This window comes from Rhinoraja longicauda, chromosome 21 (assembly GCF_053455715.1).
Source record: "Rhinoraja longicauda isolate Sanriku21f chromosome 21, sRhiLon1.1, whole genome shotgun sequence".
NCBI lineage: Eukaryota > Metazoa > Chordata > Chondrichthyes > Rajiformes > Arhynchobatidae > Rhinoraja > Rhinoraja longicauda.
In genome coordinates this window covers 8,294,987-8,315,701 of record NC_135973.1, presented here as the reverse complement: position 1 = coordinate 8,315,701, position 20,715 = coordinate 8,294,987, and the positions used below count along the sequence as shown (strand labels likewise).

The 20,715-nt window shown below is 46.8% G+C and overlaps 1 protein-coding gene across 2 annotated transcripts in view; it reads left to right on the top strand.

The window, feature by feature from the left end:
* Positions 1–15,561, top strand: part of LOC144604222 (group 10 secretory phospholipase A2-like) — a 33,116-nt gene extending 17,555 nt beyond the window's left edge. For both annotated transcript variants that reach the window (XM_078418437.1, XM_078418438.1), the window contains exons 2-5: positions 1,002–1,158; positions 3,107–3,269; positions 9,079–9,185; positions 14,481–15,561. In XM_078418437.1, coding sequence (XP_078274563.1) covers positions 1,119–1,158; positions 3,107–3,269; positions 9,079–9,185; positions 14,481–14,620 — 450 coding nt within the window. In that variant the 5' untranslated portion in view covers positions 1,002–1,118 and the 3' untranslated portion in view covers positions 14,621–15,561. The remainder of the gene's footprint in view (positions 1–1,001; positions 1,159–3,106; positions 3,270–9,078; positions 9,186–14,480) is intronic.
* The last annotated feature ends 5,154 nt before the right edge of the window (positions 15,562–20,715 follow it).

Genomic DNA, 20,715 nt, shown 5'->3' with positions numbered 1-20,715 from the left:
CCGGAGCAGCCAGAGAAAACCCATGCAGTCACAGGGAGAACGTACAAACTCTATAGAATAGAATAGGATAGGATAGCCTTTGTTGCCATCCAAAAACATGTTTTTGAAACAAATTACGTTACCCACAGTCAACAATAAGAGGCAATTTTAAAAAGCGGCACGGTGGCGCAGCGGTAGAGTTGCTGCCTTACAGCGAATGCAGCGCCGGAGACTCAGGTTCGATCCTGACTACGGGCGCCGTCTGTACGGAGTTTGTACGTTCTCCCCGTGACCTGCGTGGGTTTTCTCCGAGATCTTCGGTTTCCTCCCACACTCCAAAGACGTTCAGGTTTGTAGGTTAATTGGCTGGGCAAATGTAACAATTGTCCCTAGTGGGTGTAGGATAGTGTTAGTGTGCGGGGATCGCTGGGCGGGGCGGACCCGGTGGGCCGAAGGGCCTGTTTCTGCGCTGTACCTCTAAATCTAAAAAAAATAAAATCTAAAACACACAATCACAAAAACCAACGTAACACATAAAACATCCATCACAGTGAGTCTCCTCCAGTCATCTCCTCACTGTGATGGAAAGCCAGAATGTCGTTCTCTTCTCTGCCGTCTTCTCCCGTGGTCAGGCAGTCGAAATTGCCACGTCGGGGCGGTCGGGGCTCCCGACATTGATGTGGCAGCACCCACAGTCAGGATTGAACCCAGGTCTCTGACGCTGTGAGGCAGCAACTCTCCCGCTGCGCCACCGTGCCATCCTATTCTACAAAGTAATTTTACATGACAATATAATCGTGCTGGCACAGAGGTGGTTTCGTATCAGTGCAGGAAAGATCGATTTCAATAACCCTGTTAGCTCTCAAGTTGGGATTTACAATTTATTTTCCACCAATGCATGGCTCTTCACCAGAATCTTTGTGGTTAAAACTATTCTGTGAGCTGTGCCATTGCCAGAGTGGCTTTCTGTGGAGTTGGAAGATATGACTGGAACAGAGCTATTACTGTCCGCTTGCTTTCAGGAAATGATGTCCCCAGAGGGTTGAAGGGGCTGGCATTAGTTCCAAATCACTTGAGAAAACCAGAGGTCGGACAGCTCGCTATCCCGAGTGTGAACCTAGAGCTGCCTGTGTTCACTCATGGATGTCCCGCTCTTCCTGCTGCTTGTCGCACTATCAGGTAAAGGAAATTCACTTGACCCTTTGTGTAGGAAGGAACTGCAGATGCTTTGTTTAAACCGAAGATAAGACACAAAAAGCTGGAGTAACTCAGTGGGACAGGCAGCGACTCTGGAGAGAAGGAATGGGCGACGTTTTCGGGTCGAGACCCTTCTTCAGACTAGTTAGGGACATGGGGAAATGAGAGATATATTAACGATGATGTCGAGAGATTAAGAACAACGAACGAAAGATGTGGAACAAAAGCAACGATGATAAAGGAAACGGGCCATTGTCAGCTGTTTGTCGGGTGAAAACGAGAAGCTGGTGCGACTTGGGAGGGGGAGGGATGGAGAGAGAGGGAATGCCGGGGCTACTTGAAGTTAGAGAAATTAATATTTATACCATTGGGCTGTAAGCTGCCCAAGCAAAATATGAAATACTGTTGCTTGAAGTTAGAGAAATCAATATTCATACGACTTGTACTGGACACTTTGTTCATTTTGGTTTCAATTTATTTAGTTACCCCCCGTATCCTTGATAGAGGCCTGGATAGAATGGATATGGAGAGGACGTTTCCACTAATGGGAGAGTCTAGGACCAGAGGCCACAGCCTCAGAATAAAAGGACGCACCTATAGAAAGGAGATGAGGAGGGATTTCTTTAGTCAGAGGGTGGTGAATCTGTGGAATTCATTGCCACAGACAGCTGTGGCTTGGAAATATCCAAGTCAATGGATATTTTTTAAGGTGGAGATTGATAGATTCTTGATTAGTACAGGTGTCAGGGATGATGGGGAGAAGGGCAGGCGAATGGGGTTGAGAGGGAAAGATAGACCAGCCATGTTTGAATGGCGGAATAGATCAGCCTAATTCTGCTCCTACAACTTATCAACTTATGTATCTGGTGAGAATCGATGACTGAGACTGCTCCGAGAAATAAGTGTCCTGATACAATGCTTCTCAGTGATGCTGCGTTTAAAGTTCCAAACGAAAAAGGAAGTTGATAACTAAGAAAAAGAGCATGCATTTTGTAGCATATCTGGGCAGGACTTTAGGCAGAGTTGTCGACAATAATGGAAAAATTCTCAAATGGATAACATAACCGGTTGATAACTGAATGTCCCCAAATTTTGATCTTGAAACTGGCAATGAAGACTAACATAAGCTGGACTTGATTTTCACAGCAATAAAACACAGTGCGCTGGAGTAACTGTGTAAGTCAGGCAGCATCTGTGGAGGGAATGGACGGGCGACATTTTGGGTTGGAAACCCCCCCCTGAAACGTCTCCTATCCGTTCCCTCCACAGATGCTGCCTGACCTGCTGTTACTTATTGGAAAGACTATTACCTGTTGAATTAAGATTTTCCAGACTTCTCGCCTATTTTTAAGGTTATGTCCGTTCCCCTAAACCATTGATAAATACTGCCACGGTCAGAGTGTGGCCACATGCAAATTGGAGGAACAGCGCCTCCTTCATATCTCGTCTGGGCAGCTTACAACTCAGCGGACTCGGTGAGCCGAAGGGCCTGTTTCAGCACTGTATATCTAAACTAAAAACTAATTTAGTGTCTATAAACACAGTGGCACAGCGGTAGAGTTGCTGCCTTGCAACGCTCTCAGCGCCAGAGACCCGGGTTCGATCCCGACTACGGGTGCTGTCCGTGCGGAGTTTGTACCTTCTCCCCGTGACCAGTGTGGGTTTTCTCAGAGATCTTCGATTTCCTCCCACACTCCAATGACGTACAGGTTTGTAGGTTAATTGGCATGGTCTCAATGTAAATTGTCCCTAGTGTGTGGGGGATAGACAACGTTAACGTGCGGGGATTGCAGGTCGGCGTGGACTCCATGGGCCGAAGGACCTGTTTCCGCGCAGAATCTCCAAACTAAACCAAGCTAAACTAAACTAAGCTAAACTAAACTAATTGTCATCATGTGAAGATGTGATTGTTTTTGTGATCTTGATCCAGTGCCTACCACATCCATGGGCGAACATGGCAGGGTGCATCCACGAAGCATCATCGACCTGGGTGCCATGATTCGATGTAGCACAGGGCGTATGTGGTCCTACCTGGGGTACGGTTGTTATTGTGGACTCGGAGGGAAGGGCTGGCCACGGGATGCAACAGACTGGTGAGGAAGATTCCCGAACTTTCCTTTTATATATAATTGCAGCGGGTAGAGCTGCTGCCTCACAGCGCCAGAGACCCCAGTTCGATCCTGACTACGGGTGCTGTCTGTACGGAGTTTGCACGTTCTCCCCGTGACCTGCGCAGGTTTTCTCCGGGTGCTCCGGTTTCCTCCCACATTCCAAGGACGTGCATGTTTGTAGGTTAATTGGCTTCTGTAAATTGTCCCGAGTGTGTAGACAATAGGCAATAGACAATAGGTGCAGGAGGAGGCCATTCGGCCCTTCGAGTTAGCACCGCCATTCAATGTGATCATGGCTGATCATTCTCAATCAGTACCCCGTTCCTGCCTTCTCCCCATACCCCCTGACTCCGCTATCCTTAAGAGCTCTATCTAGCTCTCTCTTGCATGCATTCAGAGAATTGGCCTCCACTGCCTTCTGAGGCAGAGAATTCCACAGATTCACAACTCTCTGACTGAAAAGGTTTTTCCTCATCTCAGTTCTAAATGGCCTACCCCTTATTCTTAAACTGTGACCCCTTGTTCTGGACTCCCCCAACATTGGGAACATGTTTCCTGCCTCTAACGTGTCCAACCCCTTAAGATCTCCTCTCATCCTTCTAAATTCCAGTGTATACAAGACTAGTTGCTCCAGTCTTTCAACATATGACAGTCCCGCCATTCCGGGAATTAACCTAGTAAACCTAGTGTAGGATAGTGCTAGTGTATGAGGTGATCGCCGGTCGGCGTGGACTTGGTGGGCCGAGGGGCCTGTTTCCGCTCCATTGTCTCTCTAAACTAAACTAGTACACAAGTACTTTCAAGTGCGACAAGCTCAGAGATACAGCTTTGAAGCAGGTCCACCGAGTCCACAAGTTGTAAAACGTCCCCAATGTGTGTAGGATAGTGCTAGTTCATGAGGTGATCGCTTTTTTTTTTTTTTTTTTTAAATCAAAAAATACTTTATTCAAATAATAAATATCATTTACAAAACATATTTTTAAACAAGCCCATCCGACATTTCCGGAGGTTACATTCGATACAGGCATTCATTTAGACATTTACATACATTTACCCAGTATCCCTTATTTGGAGGGGCGTCTCTCTCCACCACACCCTGCCCCCCCCCATGTCCAGCAGCGGAAGGACCCTAGACTGTGCTCCTCTCCCACAGGGCCTTAGCGTTGGCTGCACCAAGCTTCAATGCGTCCCTCAGCACGTACTCCTGCAGTCTGCAGCGGGCCAGTCGGCAACATTCCTTGACGGACAGCTCGCTCCGCTGGGAGGCCAACAAAGCTCGGGCAGACCAAAGAGCGTCTTTCACCGAGTTGATGACCTTCCAGCAGCACTCGATGTCAGTCTCAGAATGCGTCCCTGGGAACAGTCCGTAGATCACAGAGTCCTCTGTGACGGAGCTGCTCAGAATTAATCGTGACAGGGACCCCTGCAGACCTCTCCAGACTCTCTTGGCAAATCCACACTCTGTGAAGAGGTGGGCCACCGTCTCCTCTCCGTAGCAGCCGTCCCGAGGGCAGCGTGCGCTGGTAGTGAGGTTCCGGCGGTGCAGGAAGGATCTGACTGAGAGGGCTCCCCTCACCGCCAGCCAAGCCAGGTCTTGGTGCTTGTTGGTTAGTTCTGGCGATGAGGCATTTTGCCAGACAGGCTGGGCAGGCTGCTCTGGGAACCACGCCACAGGATCCATGGAGTCATTCCCCTGCAGTGCCCGATCGCTGGTCGGCGCAGACTCGGTGGGCCGAGAGGCCTGGTTCCCCGCTGTCTCTCTAAAGTCTAAAGTAAAGTCTAACTGCAGTCACTTTAGAATCAGGGTTTGTTGGCCTTGGGTTGATGTATCTGAATTATTTGTGGAACCAAAACCAAAACCTTATGCTGACAGTGTGAGTGAGCTGACAGAAACAGCATTATACACCAATATCCTGCCTCCCAGATCACTGAATACTTGCCACATAGTTGCCTACCACATACCTCCTCACGGATGGTGCACACCTCCAAAATAAATAGTGCGCACAAACATATCAGTGTCAGCTCTGGCGCTGTTGGTATCTGTACCACTGTCCAGTCAGCAGGTCCTGGGATGAAGTTACTCCAGGCCTTAGGCCTAACACAAGGTGCTATTTGGTGTGTGTGTGTGCGCGCGCGCGTGCGGTTTCACGTTCTCCCTGTGACCGCGTGGATTTCCTCCGGGTGGTTCAATGGTTCAATGCTACTTTCTTGCCACATGTACCTCTGTGCACAATGAAATGTATTTTTGCACGCAGATCTGTACAAGTACTACTACACATCAGCACATCTTAGATACAGTACAAGCGTACAGAAATAGTACACGCAGGCAGTGTACAAGAGTCGGCCAGATTTGGCGCCATTTTCAAGTCCCGGTTGCTGTCAGTGCACAATTTCTTAACCTGGCCGTGAAGGCCCGTTGTCATGGCAGCGATGCTGGGTCGGCCTGGCTAAGTGCAGCCGTTGGAGTCCTCCACCGCTCCGTGCCGCTGCAGGCCGCGTACGGTCCACACGGGGTGCTCCAGTCTCCTCCTGCATCCCAAACACATGCAGGTCTGTAATCATAATGATAACCATACTCATACTATATTAGCCAAGTATGTTTTGCAACATACGAGGAATTTCATTTGTCTGTAGGTTAATTGGCTGATGTAAAATTCTACACAAGAACTTCGTACCCTTTGATCTCTCGTTCTCACACTTTACCCTTCCATACCTCTCGTTTCCCTCTCCCCTGACCCTCAGTCTGAAGAAGGGTCTCAACCCGAAACGTCACCCATTCCACCTATCCAGAGATGCTGCCTGTCCCGCTGGGTTACTCCAGCACTTTGTGTCCAACCTCAGTAGAGAAATGTCTCCTCGTTTCACTCCTATACACTGAATAGATTTTTAGGCCATTAAACAAGGTTGTGATTTGAGCAAACTACAGTTGGTTTTACAGACTTGGCAAGAAAGAGAATATTTTTTTCTGCTGCTCAGTTCAATCCACTAGTTGCTTCATCAGCACTTCTGACACTAATTTGGTTCAAATTTAGAAGCAATCATGACAGAATTGGAATTCTTACCTCTTAATCAGTACTCTGGGCCACTGGACTACTAGTTTAGTTTCGTTTAGAGATACAGCGCGGAAACAGGCCCTTCCAGCCCACCGGGTCCGCGCCGACCAGCGATCCCCACACATTAACACTATCCTATACCCACTAGGGACAATTTTTACATTTACACCAAGCCAATTAACCAACATACCTGTACGTCTTTGGAGTGTGGGAGGAAACCGAAGATCTCTGAGAAGACCCATGCAGGTCACGGGGAGAGCGTGCAAACTCCGTACGGACAGCACCCGCGGTCGGGATCGAACCCGGGTCTCCGGCACTGCGTTCGCTGTCAGGCAGCAGTTCTACTGCTGCGCCACTGTAATGTTATCTTTAATGTTCTGTAATGTTATCTCTATCCCACACTGTTCTTCTAAACTCCAGAGATGATTAGTGTTGTATTTGTATGTAGTTATGCAAACAAGTCATCTGGTCTGAAAATGTTTGGATATAATCATGTCTGTAGAAGAATTCTCCTCATTGGAATAAATAGCTTTGTTTGAAATTCTTGTGTCCTCTAAATGCAAGTAACTGCAAGCAAAACTCACCAGCCGCATCGAAGATACCATACGGGGAAACCTTTCCTTTTAGGGTGAAGGTTTCTTAGGAGGAATCATTCTATTAATAACTTGACCATCAGCTCCAAGACAATTATATCCATCCTTTGATAAGGATATACTCTTCCACTAGTGGGAGAGACTAGGACTAGAGGTCATAGGCTCAGAATTAAAGGACATTCTTTTGGGAAGGAGATGAGGAGGAATTTCTTTAGTCAGAGGGTGGTGAATCTGTAGAATTCTTTGCCACAGAAGGCTGTGGAGGCCGTCAGTGGATATTTTTAAGGCAGAGAGAGATAGTTTCTTGATTAGTACGGGTGTCAGAAGTTGTGGGGAGAAGGCAGGAGAATGGGGTTAGGAGGGAGAGATAGATCAGCCATGATTGGAAGTTCGGAGTAGACTTGATGGGCCGAATGGCCTAATTCTACTCCTATCACTTATGGCCTTATGATATTCTGTTTTTGAATTGATTTCACTCAATTTAACTGCATCCATATTTCCTTAAACTTGTATGATGATGCTTTCTGCCACAATGGCTGATACAGGAAAAGACACAAAGTGCTGGAGTAACTCAGCGAGTCAGGCAGCATCGTGGATAGATTATGTTTTTGGTCGGGACCCTTCTTCAGAGTGATTTTGTAGCAGGCGATAGGAAGCTGGAAGAGAGGTGGGAGCAGGACAAAGCCTGGCAAGTGAAAAGGAACTGCATATGCTGGTTTACACCAAAGATTGACACAAAGTGCTGGAGTAACTCAGCGGGTTAGGCAGCATCTCTGGAGGCACGGTAGCGCAGCGGTAGAGTTGCTGCTTTACAGCGAATGCAGCGCCGGAGACTCAGGTTCGATCCTGACTACGGGTGCTGCACTGTAAGGAGTTTGTACGTTCTCCCCGTGACCTGCGTGGGTTTTCTCCGAGATCTTCGGTTTCCTCCCACACTCCAAAGACGTACAGGTATGTAGGTTAATTGGTTGGGTAAATGTAAAAAATTGTCCCTAGTGGGTGTAGGATAGTGTTAATGTACGGGGATCACTGGGCGGCACGGACTTGGAGGGCCGAAAAGGCCTGTTTCCGGCTGTATATATATGATATATGATATGATATGATATGATGATGATGATGACACGGATAGGTGATGTTTTTAGTCAGGACCCTTCTTCGGACAAACGTTAGAGTAGGGGAGAGAAATTTGGAAGAGAGGTGGGGGGCAGGGATAGCTAAGCAAGGAACTGCAGATGTGCGTTTACAAAAAAAGACCCAAAACGCTGGAGTAACTCAGCGGGTTGGGCAGCATCTCTGGAAATCTTCTTGAAACACAGAGGGTAATAGACAAAAAGATCACTTCCCATTTGTTTCGCTGGGCTTGCAAGGAAAGAAATCGACAAATTGTTGAGTTGAGTTTAGTTTATTGTCACGTGTACCGAGGTACAGTAAAAAACTTTTGTTGCATGCTAACCAGTCAGCGGAAAGACAATGCATGATTACAGTCGAGCCATTCACAGTGAACAGATACACGATAAGGGGAATAACGTAAATAACGTTTAGTGCAAGATAAAGCCAGTAAAGTCCGATCAAAGATATTCCGAGGGTCTCCAATGAGGTAGATAATAGTTCAGGACCGCTCTCCAGTTGTTGATAGTTGCCTTGTAACGGCTGGGAAGAAACTGTCCCTGAATCTGGAGGTGTGCGTTTTCACACTTCTGTACCTCTTGCCCGTCGGCACGGTGGCGCAGCGGTAGAATTGCCGCCTCACAGCGAATGCAGCGCCGGAGACTCAGGTTCGATCCTGACTACGGGCACTGTCTGTACGGAGTTTGTACGTTCTCCCCGTGACCCGCGTGGGTTTTCTCCGAGATCTTCGATTTCCTCCCACACTCCAAAGACGTGCAGGTTTGTAGGTTAATTGGCTGGGCAAATGTAAAAATTGTCCCTAGTAGGTGTAGGATAGTGTTAGTGTGCGGGGACCGCTGGGTGGCGCGGACCCAGTGGGCCGAAGGGCCTGTTTCTGCACTGTATCTCTAAATCTAAAAAAAACCCATCTAAATCTACCGGTGAGCCGTTTCTTGCAATGTGTTTTGTCCTTCGTCATTCTCACGTTAAACACAGCGTCCACTGACTCCTTCATCTCTTCCTTCTTTGCTCCTGAAGGTGCTGCTTTGCTCACGACTGCTGTTATTGGAGAGCGGAGTTTGCTGGTTGTCATCCCAAGTCTGATACCTACAGCTGGTCTTGCAACGGAGGCACACCGAGCTGTGGTGAGTATTTGACCAGGTCACTCCGAGAGGGGCCATCGCACTTCGGGAAACAATCATCGGGAGGTGGGAGGCTTGAAGCGTGCAGCGTATGTGGAAACTAGCAAATAGGCCAGGCCCAGCTGGTAGAAGCCTGTCCATCATTGCCTTCCAATTGAACACAACACACTCAATGGTCGGTGAGTTCATGTGTTTGGTAGCTATCATTGACCTTGTTGTCTATCATTGACCAAGCCCTGGTACCTGATCGACAGTGTGTGAGGTCCCTGGTACAATTCCGATGTTTCAGCACCAATTTGTAAATTTAGGGCGGCACGGTGGCACAGCAGTAGCGTTGTTGCCCTAACAGCGTCCGAGAACCGGGTTCGATCCTGACTTCAGGTGCTTGTCTGTACGGAGTTAGCCCCTTTCTGCCTGTTGACCTGCGTGGGTTTTCTCAGGGTGCTCCGGTTTCCTCCCACGTTTCAAATACGTGCGGGTTTGTAGGTTAATTGGCTTCGGCAAAAGTATATCTCCAGTATGTAGAATACAACTGGTGTGTGGGTGATTGCTGGTCAGCACGGACTTGGTGGGCCGAAGGGCTGGTTTCCATGCTGTGTCTCTAAGAAGTCCAAGACAGGGAATAGTAATGGGTACTTGCTGAAAACTGCAGGGGCCACATGACACACGTAGCCCACCCAGGTAATGAAATGTCATATCTTACTGTGTCAGAAGGAACCGCAGATGCTGGTTTACCCCGAAGATAGACACAAAATGCCAGAGTAACTCAGCGGGACATGCAGCATCTCTGGAGAGGAGGAATGGGTGACATTTCAGGTCGAGACCCTTCTTCAGACTGTCTGTCTGTCTGTATGCCTGTCATATCTTATTGACAAGCTTCTGGCCCTTGATTCAGTAGCAACCCTCTTCCGCTTTATCTTTTTGATGTGCCCCTCCTCCACCCTGGTGCATATTAATTTCTCCCACTATTCTGCTCCTCTTTCCCCCCTCGATCCACCCCTGTCTCAAGATTTCAAGATTTTAAGATCAATTTATTGTCACATCTACCAATTAAGGTACAGTGAAATTTGAGTTACCATCAAGCCATACGAAGTAAAAAGCAACAAGACTCACAGCCACATAAAATAAAATTTAGCATAAACATCCACCACAGCGGATTCCACATTCCTCACTGTGATGGAAGGTAATAAAGTCCAACCATCTTCCTCTTTGTTCACCCGCGGTCTGGGCTGTTGAACCGTCCGCAGTCGCCGCTGCCGACTGTCGGAAGCCCTCGGGTCGGGACGATCGAAACTCTCTCCGCGGCACGGAGCTCCCGAGTCGGCCTTTTCTTACCAGAGACCGCAGGCTTCCCGATGTTAAAGTCCACAGGCCCCGCGGTTGGAGCTCTCCACAGTCGATCCTCGGCGAAGGATCGCAAGCTCCACGACGTTAAAGTCCGCGCCACGCCCGCGGCATGAAGCGCCGGGCCGGTCTTCAGGAAAGGTCAGCAACTCCTCGATGTTAGGCCGCAGTGTGGACGGAGATACGGTACGGAGACAAATCCGTCGAGGTAAGAGATTGGAAAAAAGTTTCCCCCAACTACCCCCCCCCCCCCCCCACCCACCCACCCACCCCATTAAACAAACCAAGAAACAGTAAAACACACTTTTAACACATACTTAAAATAACAAAAAACGGCAGAAAGGACAGACAGACTGTTGGCGAGGCAGCCAGTACATCCCATGTTCTGACTTCCCTTCTCTCCTTATCTGACACCCTTTTATCTCCTTTCAATCTCTAGAGTTGGTCCACCCATCTGCTAATCAAACATAGGGTGAGGTTGCCAGAGCTGTAGTGACAGGTTGAGCAAGGCTAGGACTTTATTCCTTGGAGTGCAGGAGGATGGAGGGTGATCTTATTGAAGTGTATCAGGTAGTGAGAGGAACAGATTGGGTTAATACAGTCTTTTGCCCAGAGTAGAGGTATCAAGAACCAGAGGGCATAGGTTTAAGGTGAGGGGGAAAAAGATTTAATAGGAACCTGAGGGGCAACTTTTTTTACACAGTGGGTGGTATGTATATGGAACGAGCTGCCAGAGGAGGTAGTTGAGGCAGGTACTACCACAAAGTTTTAAAAAACATTTGGACAGGTACATGGTTTGGAGGGATATGGGCCAAACTCGGGCAGGTGGGACATGTGTAGATGGAGCATGTTGGTCGGTATGTTAGCAAGTTGGGCCTGTTTCCACACTGTATGACTTTATCAGTATGCTTTGTTAGTAATGGATTGCGTCAATATGCTGGAAGAGGCGGGATGATGGAAACGCTTGCAATCTAATGTCCAATGGAATGTGATTCCCTTCTTAGTCCTTGAGACTGATCTCATAACATGGATGCTCTGAATGAACGAGTTGTGTAGAGGTACTTTCAGAACTTTAAGATAATACAGCGTACAACATTCACAATTGTTTTGGTTCATTGAGTTTATTGTGGAGAACATGCTGAGTAGTGAAAAGGGCATTCAGTACCCAAGAGAAAGAACTGTAATCATATCCAAACTGGGTTTAAGTCACTCCAAAAGAGCAAAACATGCAGACTGTTTGGAAGAACTTGTCACTGTTTCAACAATGCAATTTATTCAAAAGTCGAAGATAGACCCAAAAAGCTGGAGTGACTCAGCAGGTAAAACAGCGACTCTGGAGAAAAGGAATGGGTGACGTTTCGGGTCGAGACCCTGAAGAGTTTGAAGAAGGGTCTCAACCTGAAAAGTCACTCATTTCTTTTCTCCAGAGATGCTGTTTGACCCGCTGAGTTACTCCAGCTTTTTGGGTCTATCTTCTGTTTAAACCAGCATCTGAAGTTCTTTCCAACACATTATTCAAAAATCCTATCTTTTCGCACTTCTACTGCTAACTGTCGAAGGGATCTAACCATAAAAGGGCTTCTTCGAGACCTTCAATTGCAAACATTCTTACGAACATATGTTTTTTTTAAATTAGTCTGCTTTTACTAAACTTCGGATTGTTGTTGAACATGAAGTACGAATGATATCAAATAACTGGTTTGAAGAAGTTACTGTACCCAACAGTTAAATTAATATTAAAGATATGGTCATTGACCCAAAATTCTCCAGCATTACTTGATTTTGGCTGCGTATTTTAAGTTTATTTCTACAACCCAGGTTACTGTGCTTTATTAAGCTTGTATCTCTTAATAATCTACTTCAGAACTCACTTTTATTTCTTGTGCAAGTCAAAGTATTTCAAAGAGAGCAGGGATTTATGGACTTAATCATAATCTTAGTACCCTCTTGGAAGGTAAAATGAATATTGTTTGACCTTCTGTAATCAGGAACACATGCTGACCTGTAAAACACGTGTAAAAATCTTGTGTGCCCATATATGTCCGGCAGATAAATTGATATATGCAAAGGTTGAAGTGAATGTCATAAAGTGAAAAATGTTCTTTAAAAAATAGGCAGAGACATTGAGTGGGATTTCTCCATATTAAGGAGAATGGAGCCCAATAAATTGGAATCCAAGCTTGTGTGGGGTGCAAAACTGGTGCTTTGTAAATTATCAGGGGCCTGTTGGGTCTCCTGAAAGGAAGCCCAACAATTAGCGAAGAACCTGGTTAAAAAATAGTTACAGAAAGGCACAAAGTGCTGGAGTAACTCAGTTGCAGTACTTCAGTCTGAAGAAGGGCCCCGACCCGAAACTTTGCTTATCCATGTTCTCCGCGCACGCTGGCTGACCTGCTGAGTTACTCCAGCACTTTGTATCTTTTTTTTTGTTGTAAATCAGCGTCTGCGGTTCCTTGTGTCCACCCATCACCGTGCACGAAACAGCATTGAACATTTGTGCAAGCCTAAATCTTAAATGTTAAATCTTAAAAGAACGCGCAAACTCCATGCAGACAGACAGACAGCGCCCAAGGTCAGGATTGAACCTGGTCCTCTGGCGCCGTGAGGCAGTGGCTCTATGAGCTGCACCACTGTGCATGTCTGCAATCGTTTGGACGATGGTTCACGACTTTTGGTTGCTAAATATGATTGAGCAAGGGTTGCCACCAACTGAAGGAAAGGTGAATCAATGGAAACATTAACTACTTAAGGAAAAGCACCAAGGTTCACGGCTGCAAACTTTGACAAAATAATGCAGAATACAAATCTGCGTTCTACTGAGTCTGCAGAACTGTTGGGGGCAAAACCACTGAGAGCTAGTCCTCAATGGGCAAGTTGGGCTGAAGGGCCTGTTTCCGTGCTGTCTGACTCTATGACTCCGTGTGTTCAAAGTCCTGGGAATAGGACCCGAGGTCAGGATTGAACCTGGTTTAGATTTTTTTTTAGAGATACAGCGCGGAAACAGGTCCTTCGGCCCACCGGGTCCGCGCCGCCCAGCGATCCCTGCACATTAACACTATCCTATACACACTAGGGACAATTTTTTTTACATTTACCCAGTCAATTAACCTACATACCTGTACGTCTTTGGAGTTTGGGAGGAAACCGAAGATCTCGGAGAAAACCCACCAGGTCACGGAGAGAATGTACAAACTCAGTACAGACGGCGCCCGGAGTCAGGATCGAACCTGAGTCTCCGGCGCTGCATTCGCTGTAAGGCAGCAACTCTACCGCTGCGCCACCGTGCCGCCCAACGGCGCTGTGAGGCAGCAGTACTACCAGTTGCGTCGCTGTGCCGCTCTGTTGCTTTTGCGGAGCGAGGGAGTGCAGGTGGCATTAAGGATGACACCCCCAGCAAGCGATAGATGGTGTGAGGATTGATCGTACAATTTCCTGATTCAAACTTCATCAATGAAGTCTAGAACACAAACTATGCAGCATCAAGTGCTTTGAGGTGAGGGGGGGGGGGGGAAGATTTAATATGAGTAACTCAGCAGGTCAGGCAGCATCTCGGGAGAGAAGGAATGGGTGATGTTTCGGGTCGAGACCCTTCTTCAGACTGATGTCAGGGGGGCGGGACCTGCTGAGTTACTCCAGCATTTTGTGAATAAATACCTTCGGTTTTTACCAGCATCTGCAGTTATTTTCTTATAAGATTTAATAGGAACCTGAGGGGAAACTCTTTTACACAAAGGGTGGTGGGTGTCTGGAACGGGCTGCCGGAGGAGGGCGTTGAGGCACGTACTATCATAACTTTTAAGGGGCATTTGGAACGGGTACATGGATAGGATAGGTTTGGAGGGATATGGACCAAGATGGGACAGTGGAGATGTTGGTCAGTGTGGGCAAGTTGGTCTGTTTCCATGTGTATGACTCTATGACCCTATAAGTAATGATTTTTTTTTTAAATTACAGGGAGACGCCTCAGCACATGTGAAAAGAAGACTTGTGACTGTGATGCGGTGCTATCAAAATGCTTAAAGAGGGCGAGGTACCTGAAAAGATTTGCGTTGTGGCCCAATTTCCTTTGTGGCACCTCAAGGCCAAGTTGTTAAGACCTTGGGAGAGAAAAATCAATGCTGAGCATGAAACTGGCTTTGATTTAACTCAGTAGAAGGAGTCAGCAACAAAAGCTTTTCACTGTACATCGGCACACGTGACAATAAACTGAACCAAAACCGAACCAACAATATTGTACGGAAAAACACGCTCACTTTGCATCCTGCGAAACCGAGGCTCACGGGAAATTGCAGTCACACTACCCACTAACGATCGAAAAACTAACTATAATGAACGACAAGTTATCGTCTCCACTGCCATCGCTTTGCATATATCTGACCATTGGGTTGCAGGGCGGTGAATTCTGTCCTGTTTTACATGAATTACACTTTGATTAAGAAGCCCATAAGATCATAAGTCATAGGAGTAGAATTCGGCCATTTGACCCATCAAGTCTACTCTGCCATTCAATCATGGCCGATCTATCATTCCCTCTCAATCCCATTCTCCTGCCTTCTCCCCATAACCCTTGACACCCGTACCAATCAAGTATCTGTCAATTTCCGCCTTAAAAACACCCAGTGGCTTGGCCTCCACCACCGCCAGTGGCAATTAATTCCACAGATTCACCACCACCCTCTGATTAAAGAAATTCCTCCTCGTCTCCTTTCTAAAGGTACGTCCTTGGATTCTGGGACTGTGCCCTCTGGTCCTGGACTCTCCCACTCGTGGAAACACCCTCACCACCTCCACACGATCCTGGCCGATCACTATCCGGTCGGTACGTTTCAACGTATGATGGCAGGGGCAGTGGAATGTAAGCTGTAGCAATGATCTGCACGGTTCACTCAAGGCCGCTAAGCCCTTTCACACCGAGTGACATGCGTGTCACAATCAAAACGTTTAATCGGAACAAAAATTTAACTGGAGATTGAATCTTAAAAGATCAGTCCATTCTGTTCAGATTGTAAAAGGATCATTGATTTGGAATGTTGTCTGCGCTGTTCTTTTTTACAGATTTTTTTTTTTTGTTTGTTTTTTTGAAAAGCATATGTACAAATAGAAATAAAAGACACATTTGTTACAGAGTTCTTACATAGCTTCAATTTTTAAATTTTTAAAGAGAGAAAACAAAAAAATAAAGAAGAAAGGAAAAAACAAAACAAAACTATAAACTATTGGGAAAAGAGACTAAGAGGATTAAAAAAAAAAAAGATATAACTATAAAAATTAAAGGGAGTAGATCCGGGAGACAATAACCACAGTTGTACATCCATTACAGATGCTTTTTAGTTCTAGTTTTCCACTTTTCCAAAGCACTCTCGGATGTCAAGCTAAGATGTGACTCAGTGGCCATCTTTTGTTCCGCACAATGAATTTTATCCACTAGTCACTAATGTGACATTTCCCCCATATCGATTATCTAATGAGTTAAATAGCACAGTAAAGTTCACAGGACAAAGAGGTCACGGTCCTCGTGATTATTTTTGGAACTGCATTGAGTAAACAAGTAGGTTCGGACTCGGGCACAGCGGTAGAGTTGCTGCCTTACAGCGCCAGAAACCCCGGTTCGATCCTGACTACGGGTGCTGTCCGTATGAAGATTGTACATTTTCTCCGTGACCACATGGGTTTTCTCCGGGTGCTCCGGTGTCCCTCCACACTCCAAAGACGTGCAGGTTTGTCGGTTGATTGGCTTTGGTAAAAGTGTAAATTGCCCCGAGTGTGTGTAGGACAGTGCTAGTGTACGGGGTGATCGCTGGTCGGAGTGGACTCGGTGGGCCGAAGAGCCTGTTTCCACGCTGTATCTCAAAACTAAACAAACAGTAAACTAATGTTGTGATAAAATTAACAAGGGTCAACTTAGGAGCACATATATGTTGAATGTTTGAGAAACTTGTCCAAGCTCACATGAGAAAGATATAAAAAAGCACAAAGTGCTGAAGTAACTCAGCAGGTCAGGCAGCATCTCTGGAGAACATGGATAGGTGACCATTCGGGTCGGGACCCTTCTTCAGACTGATTGAGGTTGAGGATGATATATTGTCTGAAGAAGGGTCTCGACCCAAAACGTCACCTATTCCTTTTCTCCAGAGATGCTTCCTGACCCGCTGAGTTACTCCAGCATTTCGTGTCTACCTTCGGTTTAAACCAGCATCTGCAGTCCCTTCCTACTCTAGATTTTCCATAATCATTTAAGCATCATAGCAGTTTCATGGTTAATACACAGTGGTTCCGTTTTCTAGGTTTCCTTTATCATTCCACCACAAGTATGGAAACCTTCTGCTGGTGGTGTTCCCATGTATTTTCTATCCTGGTCCTTCTAGATGCTCTTGCAGCATCCTGGATGACCAGCTGCAGAGGGGAGAACATGTGAGCAAATTTGCCCCCCATGTCTGAGGAAGGATGTGCTGGCTCTGGAGAGGGTCCAGAGGAGGTTTACAACAATGATCCCAGGAACGAGTGGGTTAGCATATGATGAGCCGTTTGACAGCACTGGGCAGGGCCGTTTTTACAGCATTATGGGCCCCTGGGCAAAGCAGTGTACTGGGGCCCCTACCGTTACTCTCCCCCACCACCCTTTCCCTACCAGCCTCCCCTGTCGTGCCGGCGAAAAGCACTTACCGAAAAGCACTTAGCGATGGACTTAGGGTGCTACATTGTTGCGAAAAGCACTTACAGATCGCTGTGAGAAGCACTTAGGGACCGAAAATGTTGTGAAAAAAGCACTTATTGAACCTACATTTTTAAAGTAGTATTTATTTATTGCAAGTCACTTAACATACACAGATCAGCATGGGGCCCCTATGCTCGTGGGACCCCGGGCAAGTGCCCATCAGGCCCATGCGTTAAGACGGCTCTGGCACTGGGCCTGTACCAATCAGTAACCGGTGCCTGCCTTCTCCCCATACCCCTTGATTCCGGTAGCCCCGAGAGCTCTATTTAACTCTCTTTTAAATACATCCAGTGAATTGGCCTCCACTGCCTTCTATGGCAGAGAATTCCACAAATTCACAACTCTCTGGGTGCAGATAACCATATAAGATAACCTCACTTATTATCCATGCTGCACATTCCACATGTGATCCAGTCCGGATCTTCATTCCTACCAAGACTATGTAAGCTGCCTTACTCTGTCTCACAGCGGACTAGCTGCTGGCCACGGGGATGATAGGATGTAATGTTTTCCTTCGCTTGTGTTACAATAAAACTATGAGTTGTTACTCCTGTGTATGGGTCTGATTCCAACAACACTGGGTGAAAAAGCTTTTTCTCACCTCAGTTTTAAATGGCCTCCCCTTTATTCTTAGACTGTGGCCCCCGGTTCTGGACTCACCCAATATTGGGAACATTTTTCCTGCATCTAGCTTGTCCAGTCCTTTTATAATTTTATACGTTTCTATAAGATCCCCTCTCATCCTTCTACATTCCAGTGAATACGAGCCCAGTCTTTCCAATCTTTCCTCATATGACAGTCAATAGACAATAGACAATAGACAATAGGTGCAGGAGTAGGCCATTCAGCCCTTCGAGCCAGCACCGCCATTCAATGCGATCATGGCTGATCACTCTCAATCAGTACCCCGTTCCTGCCTTCTCCCCATACCCCCTCACTCCGCTATCCTTAAGAGCTCTATCCAGCTCTCTCTTGAAAGCATCCAACGAACTGGCCTCCACTGCCTTCTGAGGCAGAGAATTCCACACCTTCACCACCCTCTGACTGAAAAAGTTCTTCCTCATCTCCGTTCTAAATGGCCTACCCCTTATTCTCAAACTGTGGCCCCTTGTTCTGGACTCCCCCAACATTGGGAACATGTTATCTGCCTCTAATGTGTCCAATCCCCTAATTATCTTATATGTTTCAATAAGATCCCCCCTCATCCTTCTAAATTCCAGTGTATACAAGCCCAATCGCTCCAGCCTTTCAACATACGACAGTCCCGCCATTCCGGGAATTAACCTAGTGAACCTACGCCACACTGCCTCAATAGCAAGGATGTCCTTCCTCAAATTAGGAGACCAAAACTGCACACAATTCTCCAGATGTGGTCTTACCAGGACCCTGTACAACTGCAGAAGGACCTCTTTACTCCTGTACTCAAATCCTCTCATCATGAAGGCCAACATGCCATTAGCTTTCTTCACTGCCTACTGTACCTGCATGTTTACTTTCAGTGACTGGTGTACAAGGGCACCCAGGTCGTGTTGCACTTCCCTTTTACCTAATTTGACACCGTTGAGATGACGAGTGGAAAGGGTTGGGGATGTGAGAAAATTGGGGAGGGTGGGGAGGGGGAGGGGGGGGAGGGGGGGAGGGGGGGGGAGGGGAGTCAGTCTACTCCACAACCAAAGGGGGAGGAGTTGTACAGTTTGATTTAAACCAGCATCTGCAGTTCCAGCATCTTCAACATGGAAGGAAGCATATCCTGAAGCTCTTAGCAAGGAGACCAATTACATATTAACAATAATGGCACCGTTTACAGAGGAACAATTGGGTGCAAGATCACAGGGGTGAACAATTATCGTAACAAAATCCAGTTTTAAGAGAATAGTCTGTTCAGCAAGATGATATCCCCTTTGTACAAAGCACCCAAGAACATTCCATGGTGGAATGTAAAAGCACTGTTAGTCATTATTAAATGTGTGATGATAATCTGATTCCCAACCACAGTTAAGTTGTTTATCTCCTCCTCACAGCTTGCTAGAGACTGGGAGCTGAAAGGATAGTCCATGGTAAAGCCAATGCTTGTACAAGTCTCAAGGAGAATATTCCTTGAGACCAGATTTTGGTCTCCTAATCTGAGGAAATACATTCTTGCCATAGAGGGAGTACAGAGAAGGTTCACCAGATTGATTCCTGGGATGGCAGGACTTTCGTATGAAGAAAGACTGGATAGACTCGGCTTGTACTCGCTGGAATTTAGAAGATTGAGGGGGGATCTTATAGAAACTTACAAAATTCTTAAGGGGTTGGACAAGCTAGATGCAGGAAGATTGGTCCCGATGTTGGGGAAGTCCAGAACAAGGGGTCACAGTTTAAGGATAAGGGGGAAGTCCTTTAGGACCGAGATGAGAACGTTTTTTTTCACACAGAGAGTGGTGAATCTGTGGAATTCTCTGCCACAGAAGGTAGTTGAGGCCAGTTCATTGGCTATATTTAAGAGGGAGTTGGATGTGGCCCTTGTGGCTAAAGGGATCAGGGGGTATAGAGAGAAGGCAGGTACGGGATACTGAGTTGGATGATCAGCCATGATCGTATTGAATGGCGGTGCAGGCTCGAAGGGCCGAATGGCCCACTCCTGCACCTATTTTCTATGTTTCTATGTTTCTATTCCAATATACGGAGCCACCGATAACATTTAGGGTGTGTAGGATGGAACTGCAATGCTGGTTTACATCGATGGTAGGCACAAAAGGCTGGGGTCACTCAGAGGGTCAGGCAGTATCTCTGGAGAGAAGGAATGGGTGACGTTTTGTGCCGATACCCTTCTTCAGGCTGGTGAGAATGGGTGATCAATGGTCGGCATGGACTTGGTGGGCCGAAGGGCACGTTTCCATGTTGTATCTTTCAATCAATCAATGGTTAAACGAGTGGGACTGACAAATCTACTATAAAAAAAAAACAAAGACGAAACAGTAAGTCAAACAAAGGGAGGCTTACATCACACGCCTAAAGCTTAATGGAGTAGATTGATTGGGGTAATATATAAAATCTGGGGTGAAATTAAACTTGTATGGAGAAACAAGAGGCTGGAGATGCCGGAAACGTCACCCATTCCTTCTCTCCAGAGATGCAGCCTGTCCCGCTGAGTTACTCCAGCATATTGTGTCTATCTTCGATAACATTTAGGCCACGTCTTCCTCAGGTGCCACCCAACATGCTCAGTTACTCCAACATTTTGCGCTCAACACAAGAACGGTGGTGCAGCGGTAGAGTAGTCACCGGGAGAGAACGTGCAAACTCCGTGCAGGCAGCACCCGTAGTCAGGATCGAACCCGGGTCTCTGGCGCTGTGAGGCAGCAACTCTACCGCTGTGCCCACCGCTCCAGTGGAAAACAAACCCAGCTTATCCAATCTCTCCTGACAACCGAAACGCTCCAGTGTTTGATCAACCTTCTTAACAACAGCTACGGAAGGACAAGCACTGGC